The 26,937-nt window shown below is 39.2% G+C and overlaps 1 protein-coding gene across 1 annotated transcript; it reads right to left on the reverse strand.

The window, feature by feature from the left end:
• Positions 1-1,911: 1,911 nt before the first annotated feature.
• LOC105386628 (cytohesin-1) lies at positions 1,912-26,937 on the reverse strand. Its single transcript, XM_048626862.1, has 8 exons — positions 26,925-26,937; positions 19,484-19,648; positions 10,677-10,875; positions 8,223-8,484; positions 5,335-5,453; positions 4,162-4,273; positions 3,364-3,494; positions 1,912-2,908 (listed from the first exon to the last, which is right to left on the reverse strand). The coding sequence occupies exons 1-8, from the start codon at positions 26,935-26,937 to the stop codon at positions 2,770-2,772; spliced, it is 1,140 nt and encodes a 379-aa protein (XP_048482819.1). The 3' UTR covers positions 1,912-2,769.

The raw sequence follows: 26,937 nt of genomic DNA on the forward strand, positions 1-26,937 counted from the left end.
CAAGGAACTGTTGTTTTAAATAAATGTAAATGTGAGTGCGAGTTTTTACTACGTTCAAGTATGGCTAGTAAACGCGAATACGCACTAGCTTCGCTCCATACAAATTTGAGTAGATCTTCACTGCTCGATCGGTTAAGAAAAACCTACACTTGCCCCTCGGTTGGTCATTCGATTGTTTTACTCTGTACATATTTTTGTGCTACAATAATCAACCGACAGTAAACTTGTTAAAATTTACTTGAAATCATTTTTGGATCCGTTAATTCAACATTTATTTTCGGTTACTATTTGCAGATAAAAATAGAATGATTAACCAGTTGAAGGAATTATTGCCCATATACCCGTACTGGGCTAAGAAAATCTAGTGACACTATTGGATTATGCAGATAAACCGTCCAATGATGTACGGCACATAAAAATATAAAAAAAACAACGAAATCTATTAGCAAATGGACACGTTATAATCTAACTGAACCTTTAGATACATTCGCTTCAAATATTTTTATCATTCAGCAAACAAAACATTTACGTATTCCGTACCATGGTTAAATCAATTAGACTAAAACATATCGAATCTTTCAATAGTAAAAACTGTATATAATTAATGAAACCTACCTTGCATCGATATAACCATAAATATACAAATCGTTGTATAATATTGAACAATACATACATCCAGTTATATCATAGAATAACTAAGTACTACTAGTACTTAGTTATTCTATGGTTATATGTACCTACCGATGAGAAAGCAACACCAAAGCCTGTATTACCAACAAAATTATAGTCAAGTAAATAATGTACCATATACCTGCGCTAACTATAGCAATTTATACAATACATAATAGGTAATACTATTTTAATACGAATTCTGCCTATTAAGCTAAGTTATAAAATATACACAAACATTCGAACAACTCAGCAGGCAATCGATAGCAAATTATTGTTTTATTGTCAATACAATCAAACTTGTTTGAAAGCCAAAACCTTGCCTTAGATATAATATTCTCAGATTTAGTGATACCATATACAGAGGAAACGCACTCAACTTCACTGCATGAGAATACGATATACCGAAAAATTAAGAAGATACTTACACCACAAAAAGAACTGATCACTGAAATAAAAAAGTTTAAACTCACATTTGAGTCAACAAACAAATATGAAAAATCAAGAATATTAAATATAAGTTAAGGCTTCGACTACAAATGTACTCAGCAAAACACTGAAGCCATGTGTAAATTACACTTTATACATTGTCAGTCTTTCCTTAGATATTTACATGGACAACTATAAACGTTATGTCTACCATGATTTTACAGCTACGAAGGTTGTCGGGAAACGGAACTACATTCTGGAATATTCAAATCGTAGTTGTAAAATCAGAGTAGGGTCTCTACAAGCCATGACCCTATTCAACGTAATACTACCAGCATATTGGCATGATATGTACAGTGTACACCTATGATTAATGTCGCAATCATGATTGTAAATGACATACTTGTATGTATTGTGGTCGACACTTTTTAATGTTCAGCTACCGTGCCACCACTGAACATTAGCAATCAACAATCCCTGGCCTGGGTCTCCTATTTACGCCGCAGGTCGCGTCCAGCGTCACGCCGTAAGCCGCGTCACGATGCTCACTATAGAAAAGTAGGTACTGATGCGGTCGCCCTCACACGCCGACGTTTGGCGCGTAGATGTAGTGAGCATCGTGACGCGGCCTACGGCGTGACGCTGGACGCGACCTACGGGGTAAATAGGAGACCCGGGCCTAAGCAGCACTAAGCTAAGCAGCATTCCTGCAATAATTTGTATGGATCCGACAGATGTTTGACAGATAGGTGATGATACCTATGGATTGTTGATTGCTAATGTTTCGATGGTGGTAAGGCAGCAGGTATTTTATTCTCATAATATTATTTAATAATTTCGCTCAATAGCATCATTAGCATTCTGTATGTTCACATGAGTTGAATATTTCATAACAGAAAATAAAGCTCTTATAGTAAAATCAATGATGACTCTTAAAACTATGGACGTAAAGGTTATATTTGTTGTCCTGTCCTGACCTTACAGATTTTCTTCGGTATATTGCATACCAATAAAAGGATAATCAAAGGATAGTCTTGTAAGTACTACGAAATAGTAGATTTTCATAAGACACTTTAATACATCATTTAAGTTGTCAATTCATGGATTTGACCTACGTTTAGTACTAGTTTTTATACTTTTCATAAACTGTGAAAGTTTTTGTTTTCTCGCATACAAAGTGGCGCCTCTAGCGGAAACTATCGTGAAACTTTTCGCAGAAAATGAAGAAAAAGTATTTTTTTTCCATTTGCTAAACTATAAAACCTGTAGTAAGCATACCGAATCTATCAATCCGTATAGATGATGTCTAATTATAGATTTCCATACAGATGTTGTAGGTACATTTTAATATGTAACAAGTTTTAAGGACTAATCATTATCACGATCTTAACAACGACTGTCTAATAACTTTGCCATACAAAACGAGACTGAAATCAGTGAGTATTGACGTTTCGTACAAAAATACTCTTTTGCATTTACAATTCAGTAGACCATTATGCACTAAAGTAGTTCTAATCTAGTCTTTACACGGCTTAATATCAAAATAGCACTCACTACGTGTTATTTTCTGCATTCTTGTATTATCCGTCACATCATCGGTGGATGTGTCTTGTGACGAGTTCTGGAAGTTTCTAGAAGACTCTGGAAGGTTTTAGAACACCATAGAACGTTTTAGTGCGAGTTGGAATGCACGCTGTGCTGTGCCTTCTTCTTGCGCTGCGCGAGCATGTCGTAGAAGGGATTGTGGCTGATGGAGCGACGGAGACACTCGATCCACTCGTCTCGCTCTTCTACCGTTGCCGCTGACATTCTGGAAATGACAAATTAAACTATTAGAAGAACATAACCTAACTTTGGTATTTTATCGCAATATTTCGATCAATCCAGCGACAACACACGTAAAATTAGCGTGAGCATTGAATAGCCTTGCTCTGCATACTTCTATTGCTAAGGATAAAAACGGTCACCCTCCTAGTATTATGTTAACGTCAAAATTAATCGATCGCTTTTTATGATTTTTTCACTTTTGTGACATTCCGGCGTAAGTGCTGTGTTTCGTGGTACAGGACAGGGTCAGCGACGTAGTTAGATCAGGTAATAGGCACAAAGGTCATTGACTGCTTTTATCTCTGTATCCCGTGGACACAGTAGCGACCCTGTCAGTCAGGTTGGTGATCTCTGTGGTAGGCAAGGCACAAAGGTCAATGGCAGCTTTTACCTCTGTACACTATTCTGTAGGTATAGACGACTATAGTGGTACATTACCTGTAGACAGTGTGTTTCCCCTCCACCACCTTGCCCTCGGAGTCGGTCTTGCACGCCTTGATGAGGTCAGCGCCGCCGCTCGCGTACAGCTCGAGGCAGTGCGGCCGCTGCCGGTCGCTGGCCGGGCGCACCTGGAATGTGCACGGACATGGGTTAGATTTGTCTTTTTAGGAATGTAGAATCTCTGAGGGATAATTTTTGAATAGTCAGATGAAGATATCTGAGGAGTAAAATTATTTTTTCACTGTTTTTCACTGTTTAATAGGAACTTTAATGGTACACTGATTTGCACAAATAAACTTTAAGCTAATGTCGGAATTAAATCTATTGCTACAAACAGAATAATAGTATACAGACGGACAATCTAGACGTATGTCAGTCTCTCTCTCGCAACTCAGCGTGATGTGAATGTGTCGGTGACAATCACGAATCACTAAAGGGTCTATAGGTTGGGCACCGTGGTGAAAGGATTAGCTAGTCAGCTGGGTTAGACTACACGAAACTCTGTTCACTCAACTCCTACTTGATAAATAACTATACGCCAAGGCCTCACAATGCGTCATGTACGCGTCATATTGTACATGGTTCAATTAATGAACCGGAACGGTACAAATGAAAGTAAACGGCAAATGTGATCGCGCCACATATGTTTGCAGGTTTTAGGCCTAATCTTTTGTGAATATGTAACAATATTGTTTACGTCGTCACTGCCATATTTTTTAATATGTCTGGGACACCGCGACGAAACGCAGCACAACGCACCAATGGGGCCTCGGCGTAAATAAAGTGAATACATACGGAGATGTTCTCTAGCGGGATGATCCCCCGCGGCTCCTTGTCCGTCGTGTACTCGAAGTAGTACAGGCAGTTGTCGTTCAGGATGAACCACCGTCTCTTCCACGACTTGTATCTGCAATTGTACGAGAAAAAAACCACGTCAGTACATGATATTTTAATAATTCTAGAGATTGAAACCGGATCCTTTAGCATGAGTGTTCTAGGAAAACCTGGAACTCAATTCTACGAGTCGAGTGTTACAATTTATTGCAAAATGGTAAATAATTATTTCTATTGAGTTGGACCAATTTTACCGGCGGGTGGTCGACCAACCAAACAATATAATAAACAAGCGGTCACTACCCCCGCAATGAATAAATTAATATGCATATGAAATTATGGCGTACTAATTAAACAAAACGTATGACTGTATGTTCCTAAATAGCGTGCAAATAGCTCCGCTACGCAAAACTAAAAGAAGCGTAACGATGACACAGAAACATTCGGTCACGCACGACCGTAAAGATTAATATTCCACGCACATTCGACACCCTATTGTAGGTAAATGGAGATACAAAACTGTACAAATAGTCCTTGTTTCAAGTTATTGACATAGCACAGACGCTGACTTTACTTTTTATTTTAGCTAAAGTGTATACCTTGCGTCTTGCTAAATTTTCACGTAAGCAAAAAATAATTGCACAAATATTGCATAAATATTGCATAAAATATAAGAAAAGGCCGTCCACAGTTCCACAGATGTTAACGAATAGTTTTCGCACGATTACACGCCATTAGCGTATCAAAATATGGTACGTAAAGCTACGAGATAGAGCTATGGTTAACGCAATAGTAAACCAACATTTTAAAGTACAGTATATAACTAGTATATCATAGGCTAGCTAGAGTGACTCCCCGTATTAGAGGGGCGCAATACCCATGCGAAAAGACGTGACAAAAGTCTTGCGTCGCTTACTCATGTCACGACTGCAGTGTGTGTCTTGAGCCTCGTGCTAATAAAGGATTACACCTACCGAGTAGTAGCACATGGGCGAGACAGTATCCTCGGCCGATCCTCGACCTATGAAAGTGCTCGGCTGAGGACACTGTCTCCCCACTCTACTCGGTAGGTTTTTATTAGGATATAACCATGGAGGTACGCTAAGAACAGTCATGAACAGTGGTGGTGCGTACCTGCCGCCCTGCTTCCACAGCCAGCCCTCCTTGTCGGGGTTGAAGAACGTGTGCATGAGGTCGTTGCCGTCGTCCTCGGGGATCTTGAACGGCTCCGTCTTTATAGACTCGTATAATGACTGCAAATAAAGATAAAATATCATATGAGAAAGATAGGTTTATTGATTTCACGCACAAACACATAAATATCGTCATCATGATGACCCATCACGTCCTCACTGCGGGTCTCCTTGAAAATGAAGGAAGGGTTTATAGGCCTAGATAAGCACACATAAATATAGAGGATTGGAAATGAATAGCATTCATTTCCACGTCCATTTTTGTTTTTCCTTCCTTATTATATTATACATAAAAAGACTATTGATTACCTACTGATAATTTACAATTTATGCCTACTACGTACAGAGTATTTTTGTAAACATGTCTTCTTCATGTCATCTTAAATAAATAATATTATTATGGTCACTTTTTACTACATTGTTTTTTAAGATAACACATACTTACCTAAATGAGGAAATAGTAAACACAATATTTAAAATAAATAATACACAACACTGCGCATTAATTGTAGACAATATTACGTCGCGAGCAACTTGTGATAACTAATGATGACTCTGTTTTGTTGTGAGACCATCGGGCCAGTGATAACTACGACTTTATTATGTTATGAATGTCATTATAAGCAATCAAGGTTCTTATTCCATTATTTCTACATCTTCACATTATAACGATCTCTTACAATCAGATATTTCATGTATCATTTGATTCGGTAAGATTATAGATAGCTATCTATCTAATCTACGATAGAATATCTATTATTTGGTCACTAGGAGCAAGGTCATTATGTATTTTGAAATACTTAGTTACACATAATTTATTATTACACTTATTGCACATTGTGCTTTTATCGATTTCATCTAGACAACAACTTTTGAGCAATTTCAGAAGTAGGCGATTATTGATGATGATGAATAGATTGTAATTACAGCTCTTTTCTCTACCAAAGTCATCGCAATAGTTCTTGAAAAGTTATGAATGAGGCGCAGAGGAATCTGGTTTATAAATAGCATTAGGTTATCAGTACTAAATGTGGATAATACGTTTCTCTCGCTTTACTGGAATACGACATATGATATAATAAAATATATTCAGTTACCTTCTATAAGGTCATGAAAGACACAAAGGGCAATTTAGGACTAATAGTTGTTTTTGATTTTATACATACCTAAATGTATTTTTTAAAGAATACATGGTTTATATTGGTTAAGCTTGTGATTTTGTTAATAGTGTTAATCATACTTATTACCTAAATAGATCATTATTATTCTTATCATCATCAAGACCCAACACGTCCCCACTGCTGGGGCACGGGTCTCCTTCCAATGAAGGAAGGGTTTAGGCCTAGTCCACCACGCTGGCCTAGTGCGGGTTGGTGGACCCCAACACAAGCAAGCTTATGCTGAGAGAGTTGTCGGGTAAGTGGGCAACCCGACTGTCAGATGTTTTCATGCTGCCCGAAGGCCTCTGACTTATTCTTAATTTTATAGTAATATTGTTTATTTGTATAACTAATTTACTATTACTGACAATTACTTTTCCTAATCTTGCCAATGCCTGATAATTTTACATAGAAAGTCTTCAAGAAATTGGAAACAATTTGTTTGATTAGTCGAAAGCTTAATTACTTGGATAGGCCTCCATAAATTGCTGCAATTCATCTAATTACAAGTTTATTTAACATTTATCTGTTACATAATGTAAAGAAAGTCACGACCACTAAAACACTACGGCTATTGAGGATAGAGTCCGACAGTGCAAACTTTGCAACAAAAACAAATGCTAACACCAAAGAAAGTTTATTAGGGCAACAATTATTTTATTTATTTATTTATTTATTCTTCATTGCACAATATACAAAAGTAATTATGTACAATTATCTTCTCTCTCTCTCTCTCTCTCTCTCTCACGCATTTTAATTCATGTAAGGCTACCAGTAAAATAATAAAAAATCTGCCATCTTTTACCAGTTGCAAAGTTAAAAACATGTTTGACCCTTTGCAAAGTTAGCTTTGTCGGAGCTCTAGAAGCGTCGAAGCAACACTTTAACGCTTCACTAGCAAATGTAATCGAAGACAAAGTGAGCCTTTTGATAGCCGATAAATCTAATCTGTTCGCGGGCGAAAGCAAAGCAAATCCAATGTTATTCATAGTCTGTTCCAGCTATTTACATAATGTGCGGGAATGGTCTTGTGAAGACCTTTTACGGGCACGGATAGCCTCCTTGTATATTTAAAAGGAGTATGCTTGATGTATCGGTTTTGGTAACAAATTTCAAATTTTATTGAGAGTTAAGACGTAGATACGATGTGTACAGGAATGTTAATTATAACTATTTTGATTAGGTAGGTATGTAGATGTAGAGTGTACACAATGACGAAAGAAAAAAGTGTAAGTACTTACAGGATGTCTCAGGCAGTCATACCGAAGATGTTAGAACTTTTGTAAATTCAAAGCCGATATGTTGCACTTTTGTACCTTGTGAAACTACTTGCTTAACTAAGAATGTACATACAGTTTGTAAGTCCGACTAGGTACAAAAGTATATACGTACCTACTTATAAATGTAATTGGAGATGCTTTTTCGGTCGCCGATAAATTCCAAAGGCACGAATCACGACTGTTGTCAGTCAGCCTCTTAAAATAAATACTTCTTCTTCTTCTTCTTGGCGTCCTATGACCCCCCCGTGGGGCAAAGGGCAGACACAACGGTTCTCCATCTCTGTCTGTCGACGGCAGCGAGCTTTACCTCGGACCACGTCATCTCCGCGTCCTGCATCTCCGCATCGATTGAAAATAAATACTATAAGTAAGAATTAATAAAAACTCACCAAGAGCAGCTCCTGCGGCAGATCGCCCCCATTATTGATCCCCCTGTTCATGGCCACAAACTGCTCCGGCGTGGGCTTGTCCTTCACACTCGGATTGTGTAAGGACGTGTTCAACATGATGATGGCGAAGCTGAGCACGTAGCACGTGTCCGCATTGGTGAAGATGTCCGGGTTGAGCTGGCAGTAGCGCTGGGCGAAGCACTCCATCATTCGGTCGATTTTTTGAGCTTCTCCGGGTAGGCGGAAGGACCAGAGGAATTGTCTGGAATTGGGAGGGATGGGGGTTAGTTTATAGAATAGAATAGTTATTTTGCACCATTAAAAAAACATTACAATTTCATAACTTATTTCTAAAATAGTACAAAAAGGCGGTCTTATTGCTATATATAAAGCAATCTCTACCAGGCAACCTTTCTTTATTTTATAGATATCGACAACCGTTCAACCGTTTATTTATTTTATAGATACTTTAATTGCACAGTTTACAACAGTAAGAATGTATAATCGACTAAAGTAGACTAAAGGCTAAAGGTATTTTCTGCCAATCAACCCGCAGGAGGTTCAGAGAGTTAGTACTTGTTGGTAGCAAAATGATACACCATGGCTATATCTATGACGCCCCTAGAGAAACACCTTTGTCCATATTGGACTATTGTTGGATGATAATTATTACATCACGGTTTGGTCGTATTTCTCACTCTTAAACATTACTAATGATGATTTAAATCCAAATCTAAAGGAAAGGTCAAGATAGATGACCCACAAGCGAGACCTTATACTCCCACTCTACAATAATGTCATGTCTTATTTTGAGCGCTCAAGTAGTTGGCTGAATGTGCTAAAGAAAACGTGGGTGTGTGATTTGTTTTAATGAGGTGTCTCATTAAAATGGTACTTGTGTGAAACCTTCATACCTTTAGTCATATTATAAAATATGTTTTCCTTTAAACAACACACTACATAGTAGGTTTCAACATTTTGCTTTGCATGAGCAATACTTTCAATTCTGTTCTGAACAAATATGTTTGCCATTGAAAGTGTTAATAGTGACTCATTTTACTGTACACATACAGGAAACATGAATGAATAAGTCAGGATTAATAATCATCAAAGCACAACTTTCAGCTAAAACTAACCGCTCCACTGCATACCAAAGAAAAAGTTCATTTAAATTAATAAAGTTCGTCCCTCATCATATCCCTTTTCAATAGGAGCGAAGCGCTTTCTATAGAACATACGCGCTTTAAATTTTTATAGTAGACCAAAAGCTTGCATTGCACTACCTACATGAACTCCTAAAAAAGACTGCAACAACTATCTGCCAAGTTGAAATTACAAAGCAAATAATGTACAGTACAGAATCACACGCCTCCTTTGTATTCATATTTTTACGCTCCGCTGCCAAGTAGATAAAATGAAATTGCATACGAGACGTTTATATGACGGAGCCATCGTAAAAACTAAATGGCAGTGAGCTAGTGGGGTCACTCCACATGACGAAAAACGAAGTTTCGGAGCGATGCTGTGCGAGCCACGACTCTATCTCTTTGTATTAACAGACATTATAAGTCAGCTCTTGTTCGTAAATTTTTCGTCAGTATAGAATAACCCTCCTGGTCTAGATTTATGCGTCCGAGCCGTGATCCGTAGCGAATGACAGAATGATCTTTTATTATGCACTGACATCATAGCACTACTGTTTACTTGGGCTAACTATAGTTTCTGCGTTTGCTTATAAAGGTGCCATTTGGCGACGTTGGACATACGGTTATAGCAGACGAAGTGACGTCACTACTGCTACCATACCACCACCGACACAGTCAATAAAAATTAACAATCACTAAACAGCGTCGCTTGCCTGTCAAATATCTCTCAGTTCCATATAAGTTACGGCAGATTTGGTCGCTATGAATACCATAGATTCCAGTAGTGACGTTGCAACACGTCTAGAGAAACCGTCTGCTGAAACCTCATGTCCTCCGCCACCAATTTGCACCTTTAGTATCGGTTTATTATGCATTATGTAGCTCGCTGTGCAGACATGACATCAAGCTAATCGAGTGTGACTTCGAGTAATTCGATTATTCTGAGACAAAGGCGATATTAGGCGTGGACGCCAGGCAAACACAGCGTCGTTGTCCAAATATGGATATACTGAAATGCGTTTAGCAAAGACATGTATCTATTGTATAAAGACAGTATGTGACCCCTTACTTCAACTAGGTAAGTTTTGTGCAAAAGGGGAAAACTATATTTTGAAAAACGTATTTATTACAACTTTTTCGAACTAATTACTATATCTAGCTATTTATTTAGACTACAAAACTAAAACTTCTTCAGTCGATCCGTAAAATATGTGAAGAAGTAACGTCCTGTCAGTTTTTGTTAAAACTAAAGGTGTTAAATCAAAAAGCCGAGCTGACCCGCCTTCTCCATTACTACAATTCCTCTCACCTCAGCGCCTGCACCAGTATCAGATCCGTGAAGTCGTGCAGCTCCACGAACGCCTTCAGCACCGCTTCGTTGAAGTCGGAGCGCTCGCCGAGGTAGTCGCCTATGGCCGTCTTGCTCAGCCCCTCGCCCTTGTGCAGGAATTGAGCTACGTCCTCAGGCGTCCGCTGGAGAAGGCCGTTCTCGTAGAGGTACTCTATGCCTGGAAAAGAAAGGGGGTGCCGTTTAGTCAGGAGACTTGTTGGCGTGTGTATGGGGACAGATTGAGTTGAGATTACAACAGACTTATGGCCTGTTTCACCGTGTCTGGATAATGGCTACCTGTGGGTTAAAAGACATCTCTGTAATTATGTTTTATAGAGGGACAACATGTCTTTTACCCCACAGGTAGCCCTTATCCAGATATCGTGAAACAGGCTATTAAGGTACAAAGGTGAAAAGTGACCCATTTCATTATCAGTCAACAGTCTTTATAACTGGAAGGAAACGTTGGAGCAGGCCATTCTCGCGATATGCGATACACAGGTGTAAGTTTACAGGAAGTTACGGATGGAATCAGTCTAATAATAAGTAATGATTGCTTTTTAATGAGTAATTAAAAGTTGAAAGTTAACATGGCTCGAGCTTATGAACAGAGTCTGAGGCGAATGCGATTTAATTATAAATTAAATATAAATATAAATATACTTGGAACAATACGGTTCTCACAAAGTTTTAGTTGAGTCAAACGTAATTAAGTTCTGTCTGGCGAGTTTGAAACGAAATTAAAAACAGGAAAATTAATTTATTTCTGTGCTAATGTGTGTTTTATTCTAATGGCAGTACGGAACACGGATTCCTGAATGGACTGAAGCCGGTGAGTGACCCCTGGCTTTCATGTGGGCATGCCGGGGAAATTGTCGACGAGGCGGCGCCGGTATGTATGACTGCTCATATTAAAATTATTTAATATACATATGAGTGTATTCATTGAATATGGAGAGGTAGCTTTCGTCTTTTCTACTTGATGATACATTTTTAGAATTATAGTTATGTGTTATATTTATGTTTCACAAGACATTCTATTCTATCCTACTGTGGGGGAGTAACCTGCACCTGGCTCTCTCGAATGGAACCTTTGAAACTCCCTTCCTAAGCTTGAATAAATTGCAATGTCAAGATCTTATTTTTTAAACCACCACTGCTCTTCAAAACAGCATTTTCTGAGGCAAGTTTTAAAAATCTCTATGAATATGAAATGCATAACTTAACAAAATAGATCACTATCCACTGCTACTTCCTACCAAAACTAGCCAGAGAGTGTCCAACACAAGTTCGTCTACTAGGCCCAGTAATACAGCTGTTCAACAGTGAAATACTGGCCCATCCATTAACAGTTTATTGCAGCAGCCAGCCTCTGGAGGTTTAAACAATGCGGCTAGTAAATTCCCGCGACAAAGAGTCATGTCGCTAAGCGGTCTGCGAATGTAGGTCTCTGTCGCTACCGGGGACAGGGAATTAACTGCACCTGTTCTGTAACTCTAGACAGGAGGATACTGTAGAGAAAAAATCCAAAGTTATACTGACGCATTTTCGGAATATATAATTGATATTCGCGTATTTTTTACGCCTTAGTTCTACTCCCTCACCACTCATCAAACAGTTTTTGTTTTTACATTACAAACTAGATAAAATAGCTACTAGCTAGACCAGAGCAGATATCTCCCAGTGAGATAAAAATTCAAGGCAAAGATAACTCCAATAAGTCAGACATCCGGACACCTCTAGCCAATACTCAATCCATTTCTGGACACTGAGACTTCACCTTCGCTTTCTAAACACTACAAAACATACCTAGTGTTTCTCTACATACACTCGTTATAGTTTTAAACGACACTTGATACCTGCATGTGATAAAAGAGGCCGCTACAGAAAGTTGCGAGCTCAGGAGGGTTACTCTATACTGACGAAAAACAAATGGACAAGACCTGTCGTGCAATCAGCACGTTTAATACAACGAGATAGAGTCGTGGCTTGCGCAGCAGCACTTCGGAACCTCGTATTTAGTCAGAAGGAGTGACCCCCTGCACTCACAGACGCAATTTAGGCCGCCGCACACATTTAGCTGAATACTTTATTATGAATGAAGGAAGCTTTTGCACTAAAGGAAAGCCTTAGTACTCGGAGTGAGCACTTGTATTTGCTTTATTTAGCAACGTGAATTTACTTGCTTTCGAATGATAGGCTTTTTCGATATAGCGTTTTCCATGTTTCAGTCTTATCTAACCTTTTCTACTATCATATCTTTTTACATTGATGTTATTTTATTCACCATCATTATCAGTTCGTTATCTGCACATGGGCCTCTCCCTAGGAGCGCCAAACCTCTATCCTCGTCTTTCCTCATATATCGACTATCGGTACCTGAGTCTAATGTCAGCGGTCCAGCGGACTGGACTCTCTTATTGTTTTACAAAAATAAACTGCTGCAAGAAATCGCTGCCGTCATAACAAACTCCTACACCGCTGCGATTACGTCACAAATAAAGGCTCCACTTGAGCGAGAGAGGTTTTAATCTACTTCAGAAACTCGTAAAAGGGACGCCCACGCTACCATGCGGCTTACTTATCCATGGAATATATCCACCAATAGCTGAGCGAGCGAAGCTAAATCCCGTGATGCTATTGGTGCACGTTTATCTCTCGCACCGCAAAGCTGCAAGTCATTGGTGGAATAGCTACCTAACTGTGGAGACTCCCACACAGTATACCCCTGAAGCGTGTGCGAGTGGGCGGAAAGGATACTAGGAGCGCGCCAGCGATTTTTCAATTGCTTTTCTAGGTGAATGTAGCCCGCCTGAAGGTTAACCGAATGACCCAATAGGCAACGGTTAACGTATACTTGTACTAGAGGTAGAGCGCCCGTGTAAACCATTTTATTAATCAACTTTATTGCTTACCGTATATGAACTACAGTTACGGTAGCAACTATATTACTGACGACGTAATTTCTACAGGAATTTCAAATTACGCTGGGAGTAAAATAAGTACAAAATAACGTAAATGATGTGAGACATGTCACATGTCAATGACAATGACCTTAGTGGGACTAGTTTCGTTTGATCTACGAGTATATCATCCAATAATATATTTTAACACGACTGGTTAAGGTACACCGGGCAAGGCGAGATAAGCTTGTTTCATGTTTAGCAAATGTCAGTTGCATAGATGATAGATGAGTGCAGTGTCGGCGGACGGGATCGTGATGGGACCCATTTGTCATTTGTTTTTACGTCAGTGGCTAGACAGAAGCTATAGTGCCTTCACTTCGTTATTGACGTCAAACGCATAGAAGTCAAGCCAAGGTTACAAAATAGTATAGTAGCGTAAATACATTTTGTATCAGCACTTATTTTATCGATAATGTATCGTGGCTGGTGCTCTCTAAGCTTAGATGGAGGGCGGTATAGCTTATAGGTACGACCGTCCATAAAAGCGAACGCAATTTAACATAAAACATACATAGTAAGGCTGCCATAGGGAGGATCGTAAAATTATTTCCCCAAGGAAAGGGCCCTAAAGATGGTAAGAACCTATATGTACTGCAAGTAATACACATTTGAATTATGTATGACCATAACCATTGCATTCGCAAGGAATTATGCAACTCCCATTTGATATGCATTCGTTAGACTTTCTATCAGTATAGAAATTAGACATGCATTCGAAAGTGTGTGAGAAAGAAATCGGAACATTCAGTTCGCCGTCGACTCCCTACGGCCTTTTGTACCCAAGAAGTGGTGCTGACGAATATAGGCACCACTTCCTCGGATAATGAGGCTTGAGTAATCCGACAAGGCTCCAGAGGGGTCACTCTATATAACGAAAAACTACATTTCGGAGCGCTGCTGCGGGAGCCTTGACTCTATCTAGTTGTATTAAACGTGCCGATTGCACGACAACTCTCGTCCGTTCGTTTTTCGTCAGTATAGAGTAACCCTCTGAAAGACGCCTGGCTTACTGAGTTCATAACGAGGTGATGTATGCCCGCTGTAAGCCGGGGGCCACGAGAGCAGCGATAAATCTCAGACGACAAGCTCGAGAATAATTCCCCGTGAAATATCGCCATGTTATCGCGTCTCGATTTAATTCCTCGGCTCTTCGTTATAATTCGCGTAACATTTTTCATTTCGGCGCGAGCGGATTATCTGATAATTAATTTTACGGCGCCTTAAATGTTGCTACATAAAGTTTGTTACGTGGTTTGTTTAAAAATGAGATAGTAGGTTTGAAATTATGCAAACAGTCGGTAGGTATAAAAACAAGGAAATACTTATATTTTTGCACACTGAGATTTCTATTATAATAAATAACCAAAACATAATATTTGGCGATGATAAAGAAAAAACGAAGCCCAAGTACGAAAACCAACTTGAGGTGTATTTCGTTATTGTATGAAAGCAGTATTTTCTGGTAGTTCAAGTAGTTGTCGTCCCGGATGGCGCTCGAGTCTAGCCCGCATCCCGGACAGCGGGCTAGTGCTAGGACGCCTAGCTAGGAGCACTAGGAGACCACTCTAGCTCGCGACCTAATTAGGCCTGAAGCTACGGATCTTCTTGTCCCGTTAGCCCTTCATATTTCTCGCTGCCGCTGGCGCTTAAATTTTGTGATATTTTTTGGCAAAAACAATCAATTAATTTTTTTGCGACACACTCGGTAGCATTATTATATTTTTATATCATCATTTATAAGAAGAGTATTATGTGATTAATAAGCTAATGTTTTACTACCACCCAATATCCTTGTGACTTCACAGTGGCACTTAAAATGGTTTCAGTACTTTGCACTTCTGCAACAATAGTACTAAATTGGGACACGACAACGTCACATCACAAGTTGTTTTGCTCCACATTCCCTCGAAAACAAATGAATGCTACAGTTTTCTCTCTACTTTCATAAGAATTTTCTGTCATGTCTGATTTCGCCAGAAAACAAGCTTGCAAATTTTGCAGGGGACATTTTTGGCTTGCGACACTGTAGCAGAAGGTAAAAAAATTGCTGCATAACAATCCGAATAACAGCAGGTGCAATGGATTTAACAAAAACTGAGATAGTAAACATATCCAATGCGTCAGTAAACACGTATTTTCCTACGTGTTTCCTCTATAAGTATTATTCTTTATGAGGAGAATACGTTGGCACTACAAATAGATATGTTTTATCAAATATGCTACCGTCATATAACGAGACTTTATGGGACTCTGTCAACTCGCTTCTGTTCCTCAAGGACTGAATATTGTGTAAGTGTCTTTCCTTTTCTACCGGGTTTATTATAGGAAGTGTTACTTTTATAGTTATATGAGCTCACTAAACTAATTTTGTCTTAATCATTATTACGGTATCTTACCCCTAAGAACTAACCTGCCAATCTACAGCTTGAATCAATTTTATCTATGAAACATTATTAAATTCTCCAATCTAAGATTGATCGCCATAATTGTCGCTATCTGATGCTATCTGATCTGTGGACTAATTCGATATTCAGCGGAGGTGAGCAATGGCCATCACTGCTGGCGTTCCAGGGGGGTCACTACAGAAATATAAAGTACAAGAGCTGTCAATCTATGCAATCGATACTCTTAATTTAATAATCTTAATATAGCGAGATTTGTTTCCGTCAATCACGTAAAGGGCTGAAGCTGCAGGTACATTCCTGTACGTGTAGCATTTATGCTGAGATCGGGTGGTTTTTGGCGGTGAGCTGATGCAACACAGACTGGCCATGCTAGGTATTCCTTTTATTTGTGTTTAAATTGTATTTCTGTGTATATGTCGCAGGCAACTGGTTTAATCTCCTGTTTGATTGAACCACTAGCCCGTTCATTGGATGGCGCTGTTCAGTTGTATGACTAGGCCGAACGTTGATTGTACAAGCGTCACAAAACGTCCAAATAGTTAGCTGACTTAAAATCAGTCAGGTGGTGAATAAAACAAATATGGCGTCTAACAGCTAACAGCTGACACAAAAAGCACCTATATTGTTAGTTTTTTGCAAATAAATTAGCTTTAAAGTGCGTTATTTGTGTTAAAATAGTGTGACAACATGGATTTACCTATTATTACGCCGCGGGCGGATAGTTTCAAAGAAAAAAAGTGGCGAAACTGGATAATTATGAACAACAATATGAAGGTACGTTTATTGTTATTATTTAGTTTATTTGTGAGATAAGAGCTTTGTAACTAGGGCGTGCAAAACCGGTTAACCGGTTTTTCCGAAAACCGGTTAACCGGACAATATTTCACGGTTTTTCATAACCGGTTTTAAGAGTTCAAAACCGAAAACCGGGTTTTCACCGGTTTTGATCGTATTTTTATATACTTTTTTACATACATTAGAAGCTGAACCCATAAACTCTAAAAATAAAAGAATTTGTATATCGGTTGGCACACTGATGGACACTAGATTAATGGTGAAACTCATAAAAAAGCATTAAAATATTGTATGGAAATTGAGTGACGATTTTCTGGTGCACATGCCGGCACTCTGCCTAGGCGCAGTAAAGCAAACACGACGTGTGAGTTCACACTTTTTGCTGTATGAAAACTTATTGCTGTGTGAAAAAAAGGTACTCTGGGTGCACATAATTATAACGTTGAAATCTTGCCCAATAAAGCTCAACAAGGTGGTCTTCATACAAACTCTGGGTAAAACAGGACTGCATTGACCGTTGTTGAAAATATAATTAGGCCAAGTGCGGGGACTGCATTCGACGTTATGGAATTTTTTCATGAAGTGTTGAGGACTTCAAATCAAATGCAGTCGTGTCCATCAATGAGTTAGGCTTTCTTTCGTTGCGTTGATAACAAATCTGTAATACATCAAAAAAACATTTATCATCTTACTGCTACTATAGAGTGGTCGTAAGAATCAGACGATAAATGTTTTTTTTTTCAAAATCTGCCTGTATGTTTAAAATATACAATTATTGATGATAACAGAACGATATAAAAACACCATTAAGGTGCCACACACTTTTTGTAGATGTGATAACAGTAAGTACTATGATAATTCTTATTTAACTTTTTTTCCTGTTCACTAAATTATTAATTTGTCATATGGTTGATTAAAAACAGATAAGTATATCATAAAAAATGTTTTATTCGTATGTTTTGTGGATATCTCTATCTAAGAATATGGGTCCCTTGTATAATTAGTACTGTATGACAAAAAATATATAAGTAAAATCAAAACCGGTGAAAAACCGGTTAACCGGTTTTGAGGCTGAAAACCGAAAATTCAAAACCGGTTTTGAAAACCTTCCGGTTTTGCACGCCCTATTTGTAACATAGTCTTTTTGTTGACTCTTGTCTGGTGATGTTCACCCTAACCAGACATTACAAAGTTGCTATACTATATCCCATTCAACGACCTCGCTGAATGACGTTCAGTCAAGACGTCGAACGTTACAATCAACGACTTGACGAGTTGTCCTTTAGTCATACAACTGAACAGCGCCATCCAATGAACGGGCTAGTGGTTCAATCAAACAGGAGATTAAACCAGTTGCCTGCGACATATATATAGTGTGCAGTGCTACATAAAAGTGTTATCTTTCTTTCTACATAGAGTCGTTGTTAGCTTTAGTTCGAACGATCGATTTCCATAGTGACCCCCCACTGGCATTTCAGGCCGGTGCACATTCCGCTCCTAGATAATTTATGTCGGTATTCCGAGGCAGGTGACTGTGGGCAGGACAACAATTTGCTGAGTACGCCGCTCGTCCGTGAGAACGGAACACCTGCTCGCGAGTACGACACAAACAATCGTAACAAGCAAAAAGTTAGGGCTTCGGAGCAAAATGCATTGCTTCCATTTTTGTCCAAGTAGGTTTTGATAAGTACTTAACAACTAAAAACATATTAAATTAACTGTTCATAATCGGTAAATGATTATCGAAAGTTTTGTTTAGACGTAACAACAACCATAACCAAATCACTGCGTGAAATCACGCGCCTTTACTGACGCATCGGAAAAAACCGAAGGCTGTCGAAGCAATGAAAAAGGTTTCTTTCCTTTTTTGCACACGATGCAATGAGTGGGACTGATTTCAAGTGGGTAGTTTGTGCCTTACATCCACAGTTTTTTAGTTGTCCAATACGAAATGGACCCAGATACCCTACAACAATACCGTATACAACCCCTCGTCAATTCGAGTTGACATATCCAATCCAGTAGGTAATACCTGTTATGGTCAGAACGGAAATTGGTGAACTAAATGTGTCTATAACGACAACGACAGTGAAATAAGTACAGTCATTATTATAGACAGTATGTCACAATATTCAAGACAGGAATCCCGAATTATTTTGTCTGGTTTATTGCTATCATAATTTGCGCGTTATTTGTTCTATCTGATCTAATCGTGGGAAAAAGAACTCCGCTGTCGCTATTTCTACCCCACGTAACTTTTTCCTCATGAAAACCTTTTCGAGAACTCATTTATTTTGCAGTAACTCTATTTCTTTAACCAAAAACTGATGCATGGTGTTTTTTTTTTCATCAGTCTTTTCTTCTGCTTTCCAAAAATACACACCGTCCTAACTACCAACAGTCGGGTAAAATCATTTTATAAATGTTTATGAGTATGTTAGTTACTTCTTCACATCAAAACGGCTGAACCAATTGTAATTAAATTTGGTATGGAGTTAGCTGACACTTTCGATTAACACATACGCTACTTTTTATTGCGAATTTCCCAAGGGAAAACTTTTTAAGGCGAAGCGAAGCTCGCGGGACCAGCTAGTTACTTCTATGTGTAAAATTAGCTCACCTTTCTTGGGGTCCATGTTGAATTTCTTCCGGCCGATGCTCATCTGCTTGGCCTTGCTGCTCTGCTTGCACTCGTCCTGCCCGTCCAGCGCCTCCAGCTCCGCCACCACCTCGCCGAGCTCATCTTTCAGTTGCTGGAGACAAATAATACAATACAGGTTAATCACTATTGGTTATGGTTATTATTATTATTTATTCTTTTATTTCACAATATATAGAAGTAATTATGTACAATCAGGTGGACTTAATGCTAAAAGCATTTTCTACCAGTCAACCTGCAGGAGGTACAGGGAGCAAATTGTATGGTAGTGCAAAAAAAAACTTTACACTATTTTAGAAAAAAAAACAAATAAGTACAACTACTAGGGAACTGCACGCAAGAGAATACCGTTTTAAGTGATTTGATTTGATTTCAATTGTAACCAACGGGAAATGCACATAAGTATGAATGTCCCTTCACCAGCACTACCTGAAAACCAGCGCTATGGCCTTCATTGCCCAAAGCCATGCTGAGCTGGTGCCTATTTGACGCTCTGGATGCTGTACAGAGCGTCAAGTCGGGACTCGGGACTAACTCAAGGCTAGCGATAACCTTTTATGTCACTCTGTCTGTATACGTTTTTTTTAAAATAGCCTTATTTGTGTCCCACTGCTGGGCAAAGGCCTCCTTATATTTGGTCCAACGATCGCGATCCTCCGCCACTTCAGACCACTCAGGTATACGTAGTAGATAAGTATATTGTTTTCTGTAGGTATATCTTGTTGGATAAAAATACTCTATAAGTGGAACAAAAAAAACAAAATAAAAGAAGGCAAGGCTTTCTTTCAATAAACACTGGTTATGGTGTCGTCTTTCCAATTTGAAGGTGTGCCAAAGAGCTGCGAAATTGATTGCTGAATATTGGGACAAAGCTATCGAGTTGCAAACATCATTATAAAGATTAAGTGACATACTTCTAGACGTAAAAAGCTGATATTGATAGATTTTTCTTTACAGTCAATATACCTAGTAATCATGTAGAGCATCATTACATTAACAATGTTTACAGCAATACTCTGGAAGCCTAAATTGGATATTACGAAGTCAACGGCCCATCGCATAAAAGCAGTCTCTAAATTTATACCCTCTCGGGGTTCGGGGTAATTCCGAAAAAAAAGAGGTAAGAATCACCAATTCCGTTACTATCTTGGGTATTACATTCAATATTTATGGCTGTGATTTCGGATACTGACGCTGGCATATTCGCTAATACTTTTACGATCTTTTTCCTCGTCGGTTTGGGTTATTCTTTTAGCTTATGATTGTGGATCTGTCAGGATTCCAAGAGAGTTGTACACATCTAAATCTTGCAAAATGTATACTCATCTTAAACTTAACACCTTTACAGCAAAAAACCTGTATATACTACAATGAAATCAGCCAATAATGTATTCCGGTTATTTTACTCTTACTATGATCGACAAATCCACATTCTCGGCTGCAAGGCAAACCGCATTCAGCGGGGTCACTCTATATAACCAAAAACCAAGTTTCAAGCACTACCACGACTATAATATTAACACGTAGAATTAAGCGTGAAGATCGAACAACAGCTATCATTCTTTATTTTTTCGTCAGTATAGAGTAACCCTCCAGGCACGCGGCGGCTCGCGATCTATATCTTTACTTACTATGACTATTTTAACCTTTACCAGCACCTCCAAGATGTCCCATAGGGATTTCATTGAGAAACAGTCCACAAATGAAGCCAGGGTTTGGAGTACAAGAATAGGTGAATACGTTGTTGCACTCGACGTTGTTTAAGTTTGATTCAGTTACTATTTTAATTGGCTGTGTTTGAAAATGCAAGGCAATATCAGTAGCGTAATAGCGTATTTATGGTCCCACTTTTGTTGCTAAGTCGTTAAACGAGCACATTGATTCCGTAGGGGCTATAGGAGAGTTTAATAAGTACACTTCTTCAAAAATGAATGACAGGATGTGAGATTAAGATTATGTATTTCGATTACATTAGATAACGAACACGAATTGTAGGTCACAAAAAATACCAAGTCTTAGTTGAGTGGATACAACATGGAGTAAATATTCGTATCCACTGTAAAACTGTGATTAGATTAAGTACACCAGATTCCCGATAAACATATATCACTGGCATGTATATGTTCTCGAAATAATAATTATAAATAACTGCACTTCTGATGAAAGCCTATCTTTGGTAGTCAATAATTTTACTTTGGAGTTAGTTGCAAAAAAATATTTGCTAAGGCGTACCATAATATCGTATCACTCCAAATCCCCAAAGGCTTAAACCTTAAACGTAAACATGGGTTCAACAGTGATATCATACATTTCATAACAACTAAAATAAACAAAACTAGTGCGCCTTTTGCCTTATAAAAATATCATCTTTTAAGCTTATTTATATAACTATGAATGTACTTAAATATATTTTTACTATTTAATATTTTATTTGTTTTTTTTTTTATATCTTAGCACGTGCTCTAACGGTGCCATCATAAAGAAATACATACATACGACGATGTTGCAGATAGACTTACCACGTGTATGTGAATGTGAATTTATGAGTACTTAGTACATATTTACTTAACCTATCACGCGCTTTAGGAATGTTAAAGAAAAGGCAGGTGACCACCGCATAGGGGATTTTATCTACATTATTAACTGCAATTAACTGTAGTTATTTCATATAAAACAATGATTATAAAATAATTATTGAGTGACATTGCGATTTCTTTCTTATTACTTTTTGCACACCTTTAACATAGTTTCTCCTGTACTTCCTGTGGGTTGACTGGTAGAAAATGCTTTTAGCATTAAGTCCACCCTTTGTACACTCATTTATATATTTGTGTAATAAAGGATTAAATAAATAAAACAATCTCGTTTTTAATTAATCCAAATACACGTAGGTACGAATTAAAAGCTGAAACTACAGAAACTCGGAATAGTTGCGCTGCCGTCATTTAGCTACAGGTAATTAACGTAAAAGTTTTACCATTAGTATAGTAGACACATATTAATTGGTAGCATGTAAAATAAGCCATTATATTGCATGGCTCCGTGTGTGCCTAGGGTTTCGGTCTAATGTGCGGGGGCTATGCAACTCTAGGCATAATTGTAGTAGATAAATATGTAATTTAATAGATGCTCTACCTAAACTCAACCATATATTTTGCCAGTACCTAAGCAATACTTTGAAAGTATTGATAGAATTGTCTTGACAAAGTATAAAACACTGCAAAGCTAATAGCTAACTAACTAAAATAACTAATATACCTAGTTAACATACAAATCAATATCGTTCGTGACAAAAGCAATTTGTGAAAGACCTATAAATAAAGACAACACATGTATAGAATGATTAGATCATCCAAGTAGCAGTACTCCTTCAGCTTATAGTTCACATTATTGATCAACTACATTAGCACACTTATGACTACGGATATCGGTAACAACTACACTCACGACTCGCACATTATAACTATGACTGTCAATGGACGCCGCCGATAATCATTCGGTCACACTGTTTGCTGAACAAAAATAGCAATTCAAGCTATACTTAGCACCAAACTAGCTATGACATCAGTTTTGTAAATAACCATGTTATTTACTATCGACATATAAGAGAGGACATATAGGAAGTGCATCTGGGAAGAGCAGTACTCATATTGAATCAGCGGTCGTCAATGTTCCCAGCTTTGAAGAACCCTCAAACCAGGGATACCGATACTGTGAGCTCCCTATGTACGCTTTGTGAACACTAGGTACTCTAGGTAGCCTGCATAGCGTGCCTGGACGCCAGACAGTGTCAGTGTCCGCGCACAAAGCCTCCACGGTCTGACACACAACGACGCTAACTCAATTTCCTACCGCCGCCTAGATACCCCCACGAGAATACAGTCTAGACAATAAAATAAGCATAAAACCACCAATTTACTAATACCTGAAAGTACACGCAAATTGGATTGCTGGATGTACGCAAACTCGATTATTTTGTCACGACTAAAATTAGCTTTGAAAGCAAATGTTTGAGATGTTTGATTGTACTGGGTAAACAGACACAGATAGCTACGCCTGCGTAAGCACTGAAAACCTGAAATTCTCGGAATCTCTAACGAATACAGCTACATGCACGAATAATATTTGCTCAACGTAGTACTACGGATGATTGATTGATTGATTGATTGAATTGCACTATCCCAGCCAGGTTTTACCCTGCATCCTGGATACGCCAGGCCCACTGGGTAGCACAGAATATTTTTAAGGGAGGGGGAACACACGCTCAAGGATAGGTAAGGAAAGTGAATATAATCGACCGAGTATGCACCCTAAAAAGCCAATATTGGAAGAGTAGGTATAGGTAAGGAATAAGGTTTTTGGAGAGCGTATCTGTGGCCATCTGTGGCTTATTCGTGGCTCGCAGTGGTCCTGTGCTGATGCTGCAGGTGTCCTGTGCTGATGCAGCAGTAATCCTGTGCTGTTGCTGATGTTGTCCTGTGCTGACGCTGCAGTGGTCCTGTGCTGATGCTGCAGTGGTCTTCTGTTGATGGTGCAGAGGTCCTGTGCTGATGCAGTAGTGGTCCTGTGTTGTTGCTGATGTTGTCCTGTGCTGATGCTGTGGTGGTCCTGTGCTGATGCAGCAGTGGTCCTGTGCTATTGCTGATGTTGTCCTGTGCTGATGCTGCAGTGGTCCTGTGCTGATGCTGCAGTGGTCCTGTGCTGATGCTGCAGTGGTCCTGTGCTGATGCTGCAGTGGTCCTGTGCTGATGCAGCAGTAGTCCTGTGCTATTGCTGATGTTGTCCTGTGCTGTTGCTGATGTTGTCCTGTGCTGATGCTGCAGTGGTCCTGTGCTGATGCTGCAGTGGTCCTGTGCTGATGCAGCAGTGGTCTTCTGTTGATGGTGCAGAGGTCCTGTGCTGATGCAGTAGTGGTCCTGTGTTGTTGCTGATGTTGTCCTGTGCTGATGCTGTGGTGGTCCTGTGCTGATGCAGCAGTGGTCCTGTGCTATTGCTGATGTTGTCCTGTGCTGATGATGCAGTGATCCTTGCTGTTGCTGATGTTGTCCTGTGCTGATGCTGCAGTGGTCCTGTGCTGATGCTGCAGGTGTCCTGTGCTGATGATGCAGTGGTCCTGTGCTGTTGCTGATGTTGTCCTGTGCTGATGCTGCAGTGGTCCTGTGCTGATGCTGCAGGTGTCCTGTGCTGATGATGCAGTGGTCCTGTGCTGTTGCTGATGTTGTCCTGTGCTGATGATGCAGTGATCCTGTGCTGATGCTGCAGTGGTCTTCTGTTGATGGTGCAGAGGTCCTGTGCTGATGCAGTAGTGGTCCTGTGTTGTTGCTGATGTTGTCCTGTGCTGATGCTGTGGTGGTCCTGTGCTGATGCAGCAGTGGTCCTGTGCTATTGCTGATGTTGTCCTGTGCTGATGATGCAGTGATCCTTGCTGTTGCTGATGTTGTCCTGTGCTGATGCTGCAGTGGTCCTGTGCTGATGCTGCAGGTGTCCTGTGCTGATGATGCAGTGGTCCTGTGCTGTTGCTGATGTTGTCCTGTGCTGATGATGCAGTGGTCCTTGCTGTTGCTGATGTTGTCCTGTGCTGATGCTGCAGTGGTCCTGTGCTGATGCCTGATGTGTTCCTATGTCTGATACTGCAGTTATGTGGATGTAGATTCCTCTAGCGTTCCTATGCCTTGCGTCTGTGGCTTCTGGCTGGGTAGTTTACGGGATTGATGATACTTATTCTGTGTTTGTGCGTCTTCGAATGGTGGTGATAATTGATTGAAAATAAATTGATTGTTTACTTCTATTTATTATTCAGTTCTTGCTGGTTCATATGTAGGCAGCGGTTGCATATTAACTATAGTTGCTATAATTATTTTATTGTATTTTATCCTGTGTTCGTTTTTCAGTTTCCCTTGAATAGCGTTCGTTAATGTAGACAGCTACATCTCTCCATAATATACCAAGTGGTCAAAAAATACTTTAAAGAATTCCATTAAACTATTCGGTGAGCTATTGTTTTAGGGGTACAGTTTCTTTCTATAACGTTTTTGTTATTTTCTATTTCAAAGTATCGTTGTTTCAATGTGGGATTTTTTTAACCAACTTTGGCTTTGTCTACTTTAACCCCATTGTTTCGGGGTCTATTTTATGGCTTGCAGATGTTCTGTTTCTTTTAGCGCAATGGGTCTACTGCCGGGGTTTTTGTAAAGAAAATATTCTGGGTTGAAAGAGAGCTTATTTTTAAGAATTACGTTTGCTGTGGGAAAAATATTAGTTTTTATGGTCCTAAACCCTGCACGTGTTTGTATAATAGGATACCTGCGTTAGTGTTCATGCAATGAATAAATTGGGGATATTTTAATTTACTAACTAAAGTTTAAAATTTTTCGTTGATATTTGCTGGATGGTGGAGGCGCCGTGCTAGTTTTTTTTTTGGATACGGACTGGTTTTAATATTACCTACTTTTAATCCTTTTCTAAATATAACAGATATTAGGTACACTGTTCATGCAACAAAGAAATTTGAGCTTTTTTGTTGTTGACTAAAGGTAAATACACATAAATACATTTGGAGATACCTTGCTATATGGATAAGTATTAAAGCAATAATAATATGTATTCTTGTGACCCTATTAAAAATATGCATTAATCACCACGTTTTTCTTAGTTGAAGTAACCGCCACTCTCGTTCAGGAAATTGAGAGAAAAGGCTTTTAATTTCAAATGGAGCATTTGGAAGGATGATAAAGTATGATGATTGCCTTATGTCAGGTGTCTTAAGGTTTAGATCGTCAAACTACGGTGGTGCGTATAGTTGGTAAAACTGAGGCAGCGTCAGCCGGTCTCTAGATTGGGATTGGAATTCTCTCACCAGATTCTCGCGATGATTGTTGCTTTAGCCACTTTAGGGTATGATGGTGGCGGATGGCGAATTTCTGTCAAGCCTTTAAAGGGGCTGCGTCACACTATAATTACTTATACACTTCACTCACACACTAAAACCACACACTTTATTTAGATGACTATTGGTACAAGGCAAGACATTAGGTAATGTTATACTCTAGTATACACATTCCAAAACTTTATCAATAAATAAGACATCACTTAATAACTTATAAAGACTCAGGCGCTTTCGTACAACGGTTACTTATTAACAAAAGGCAACGCGAAACAAAGGATTTTTATGCGCAAGGGCCAGCGGCCAACACGTGTTGGGGCCGGGAGCGCCCGGCGGACCCGACCGTCCCACTTGCCTGTCACAATGCAACTCAGGATGAGTTATTTTATTATGTTATGTTTCTATAAAAGTTTAATAAGATCGAGCGTAAAGTTTTCATTGAGAGCGAACGAGGGCTGCACCTGTTCCCACCGGCATCGGCATCGGCATAACAGTACCGGGTATTCCCAGAATGCTCACACCCCTGCGGCAT

This window comes from Plutella xylostella, chromosome 17 (assembly GCF_932276165.1).
Source record: "Plutella xylostella chromosome 17, ilPluXylo3.1, whole genome shotgun sequence".
NCBI classification, from domain to species: domain Eukaryota; kingdom Metazoa; phylum Arthropoda; class Insecta; order Lepidoptera; family Plutellidae; genus Plutella; species Plutella xylostella.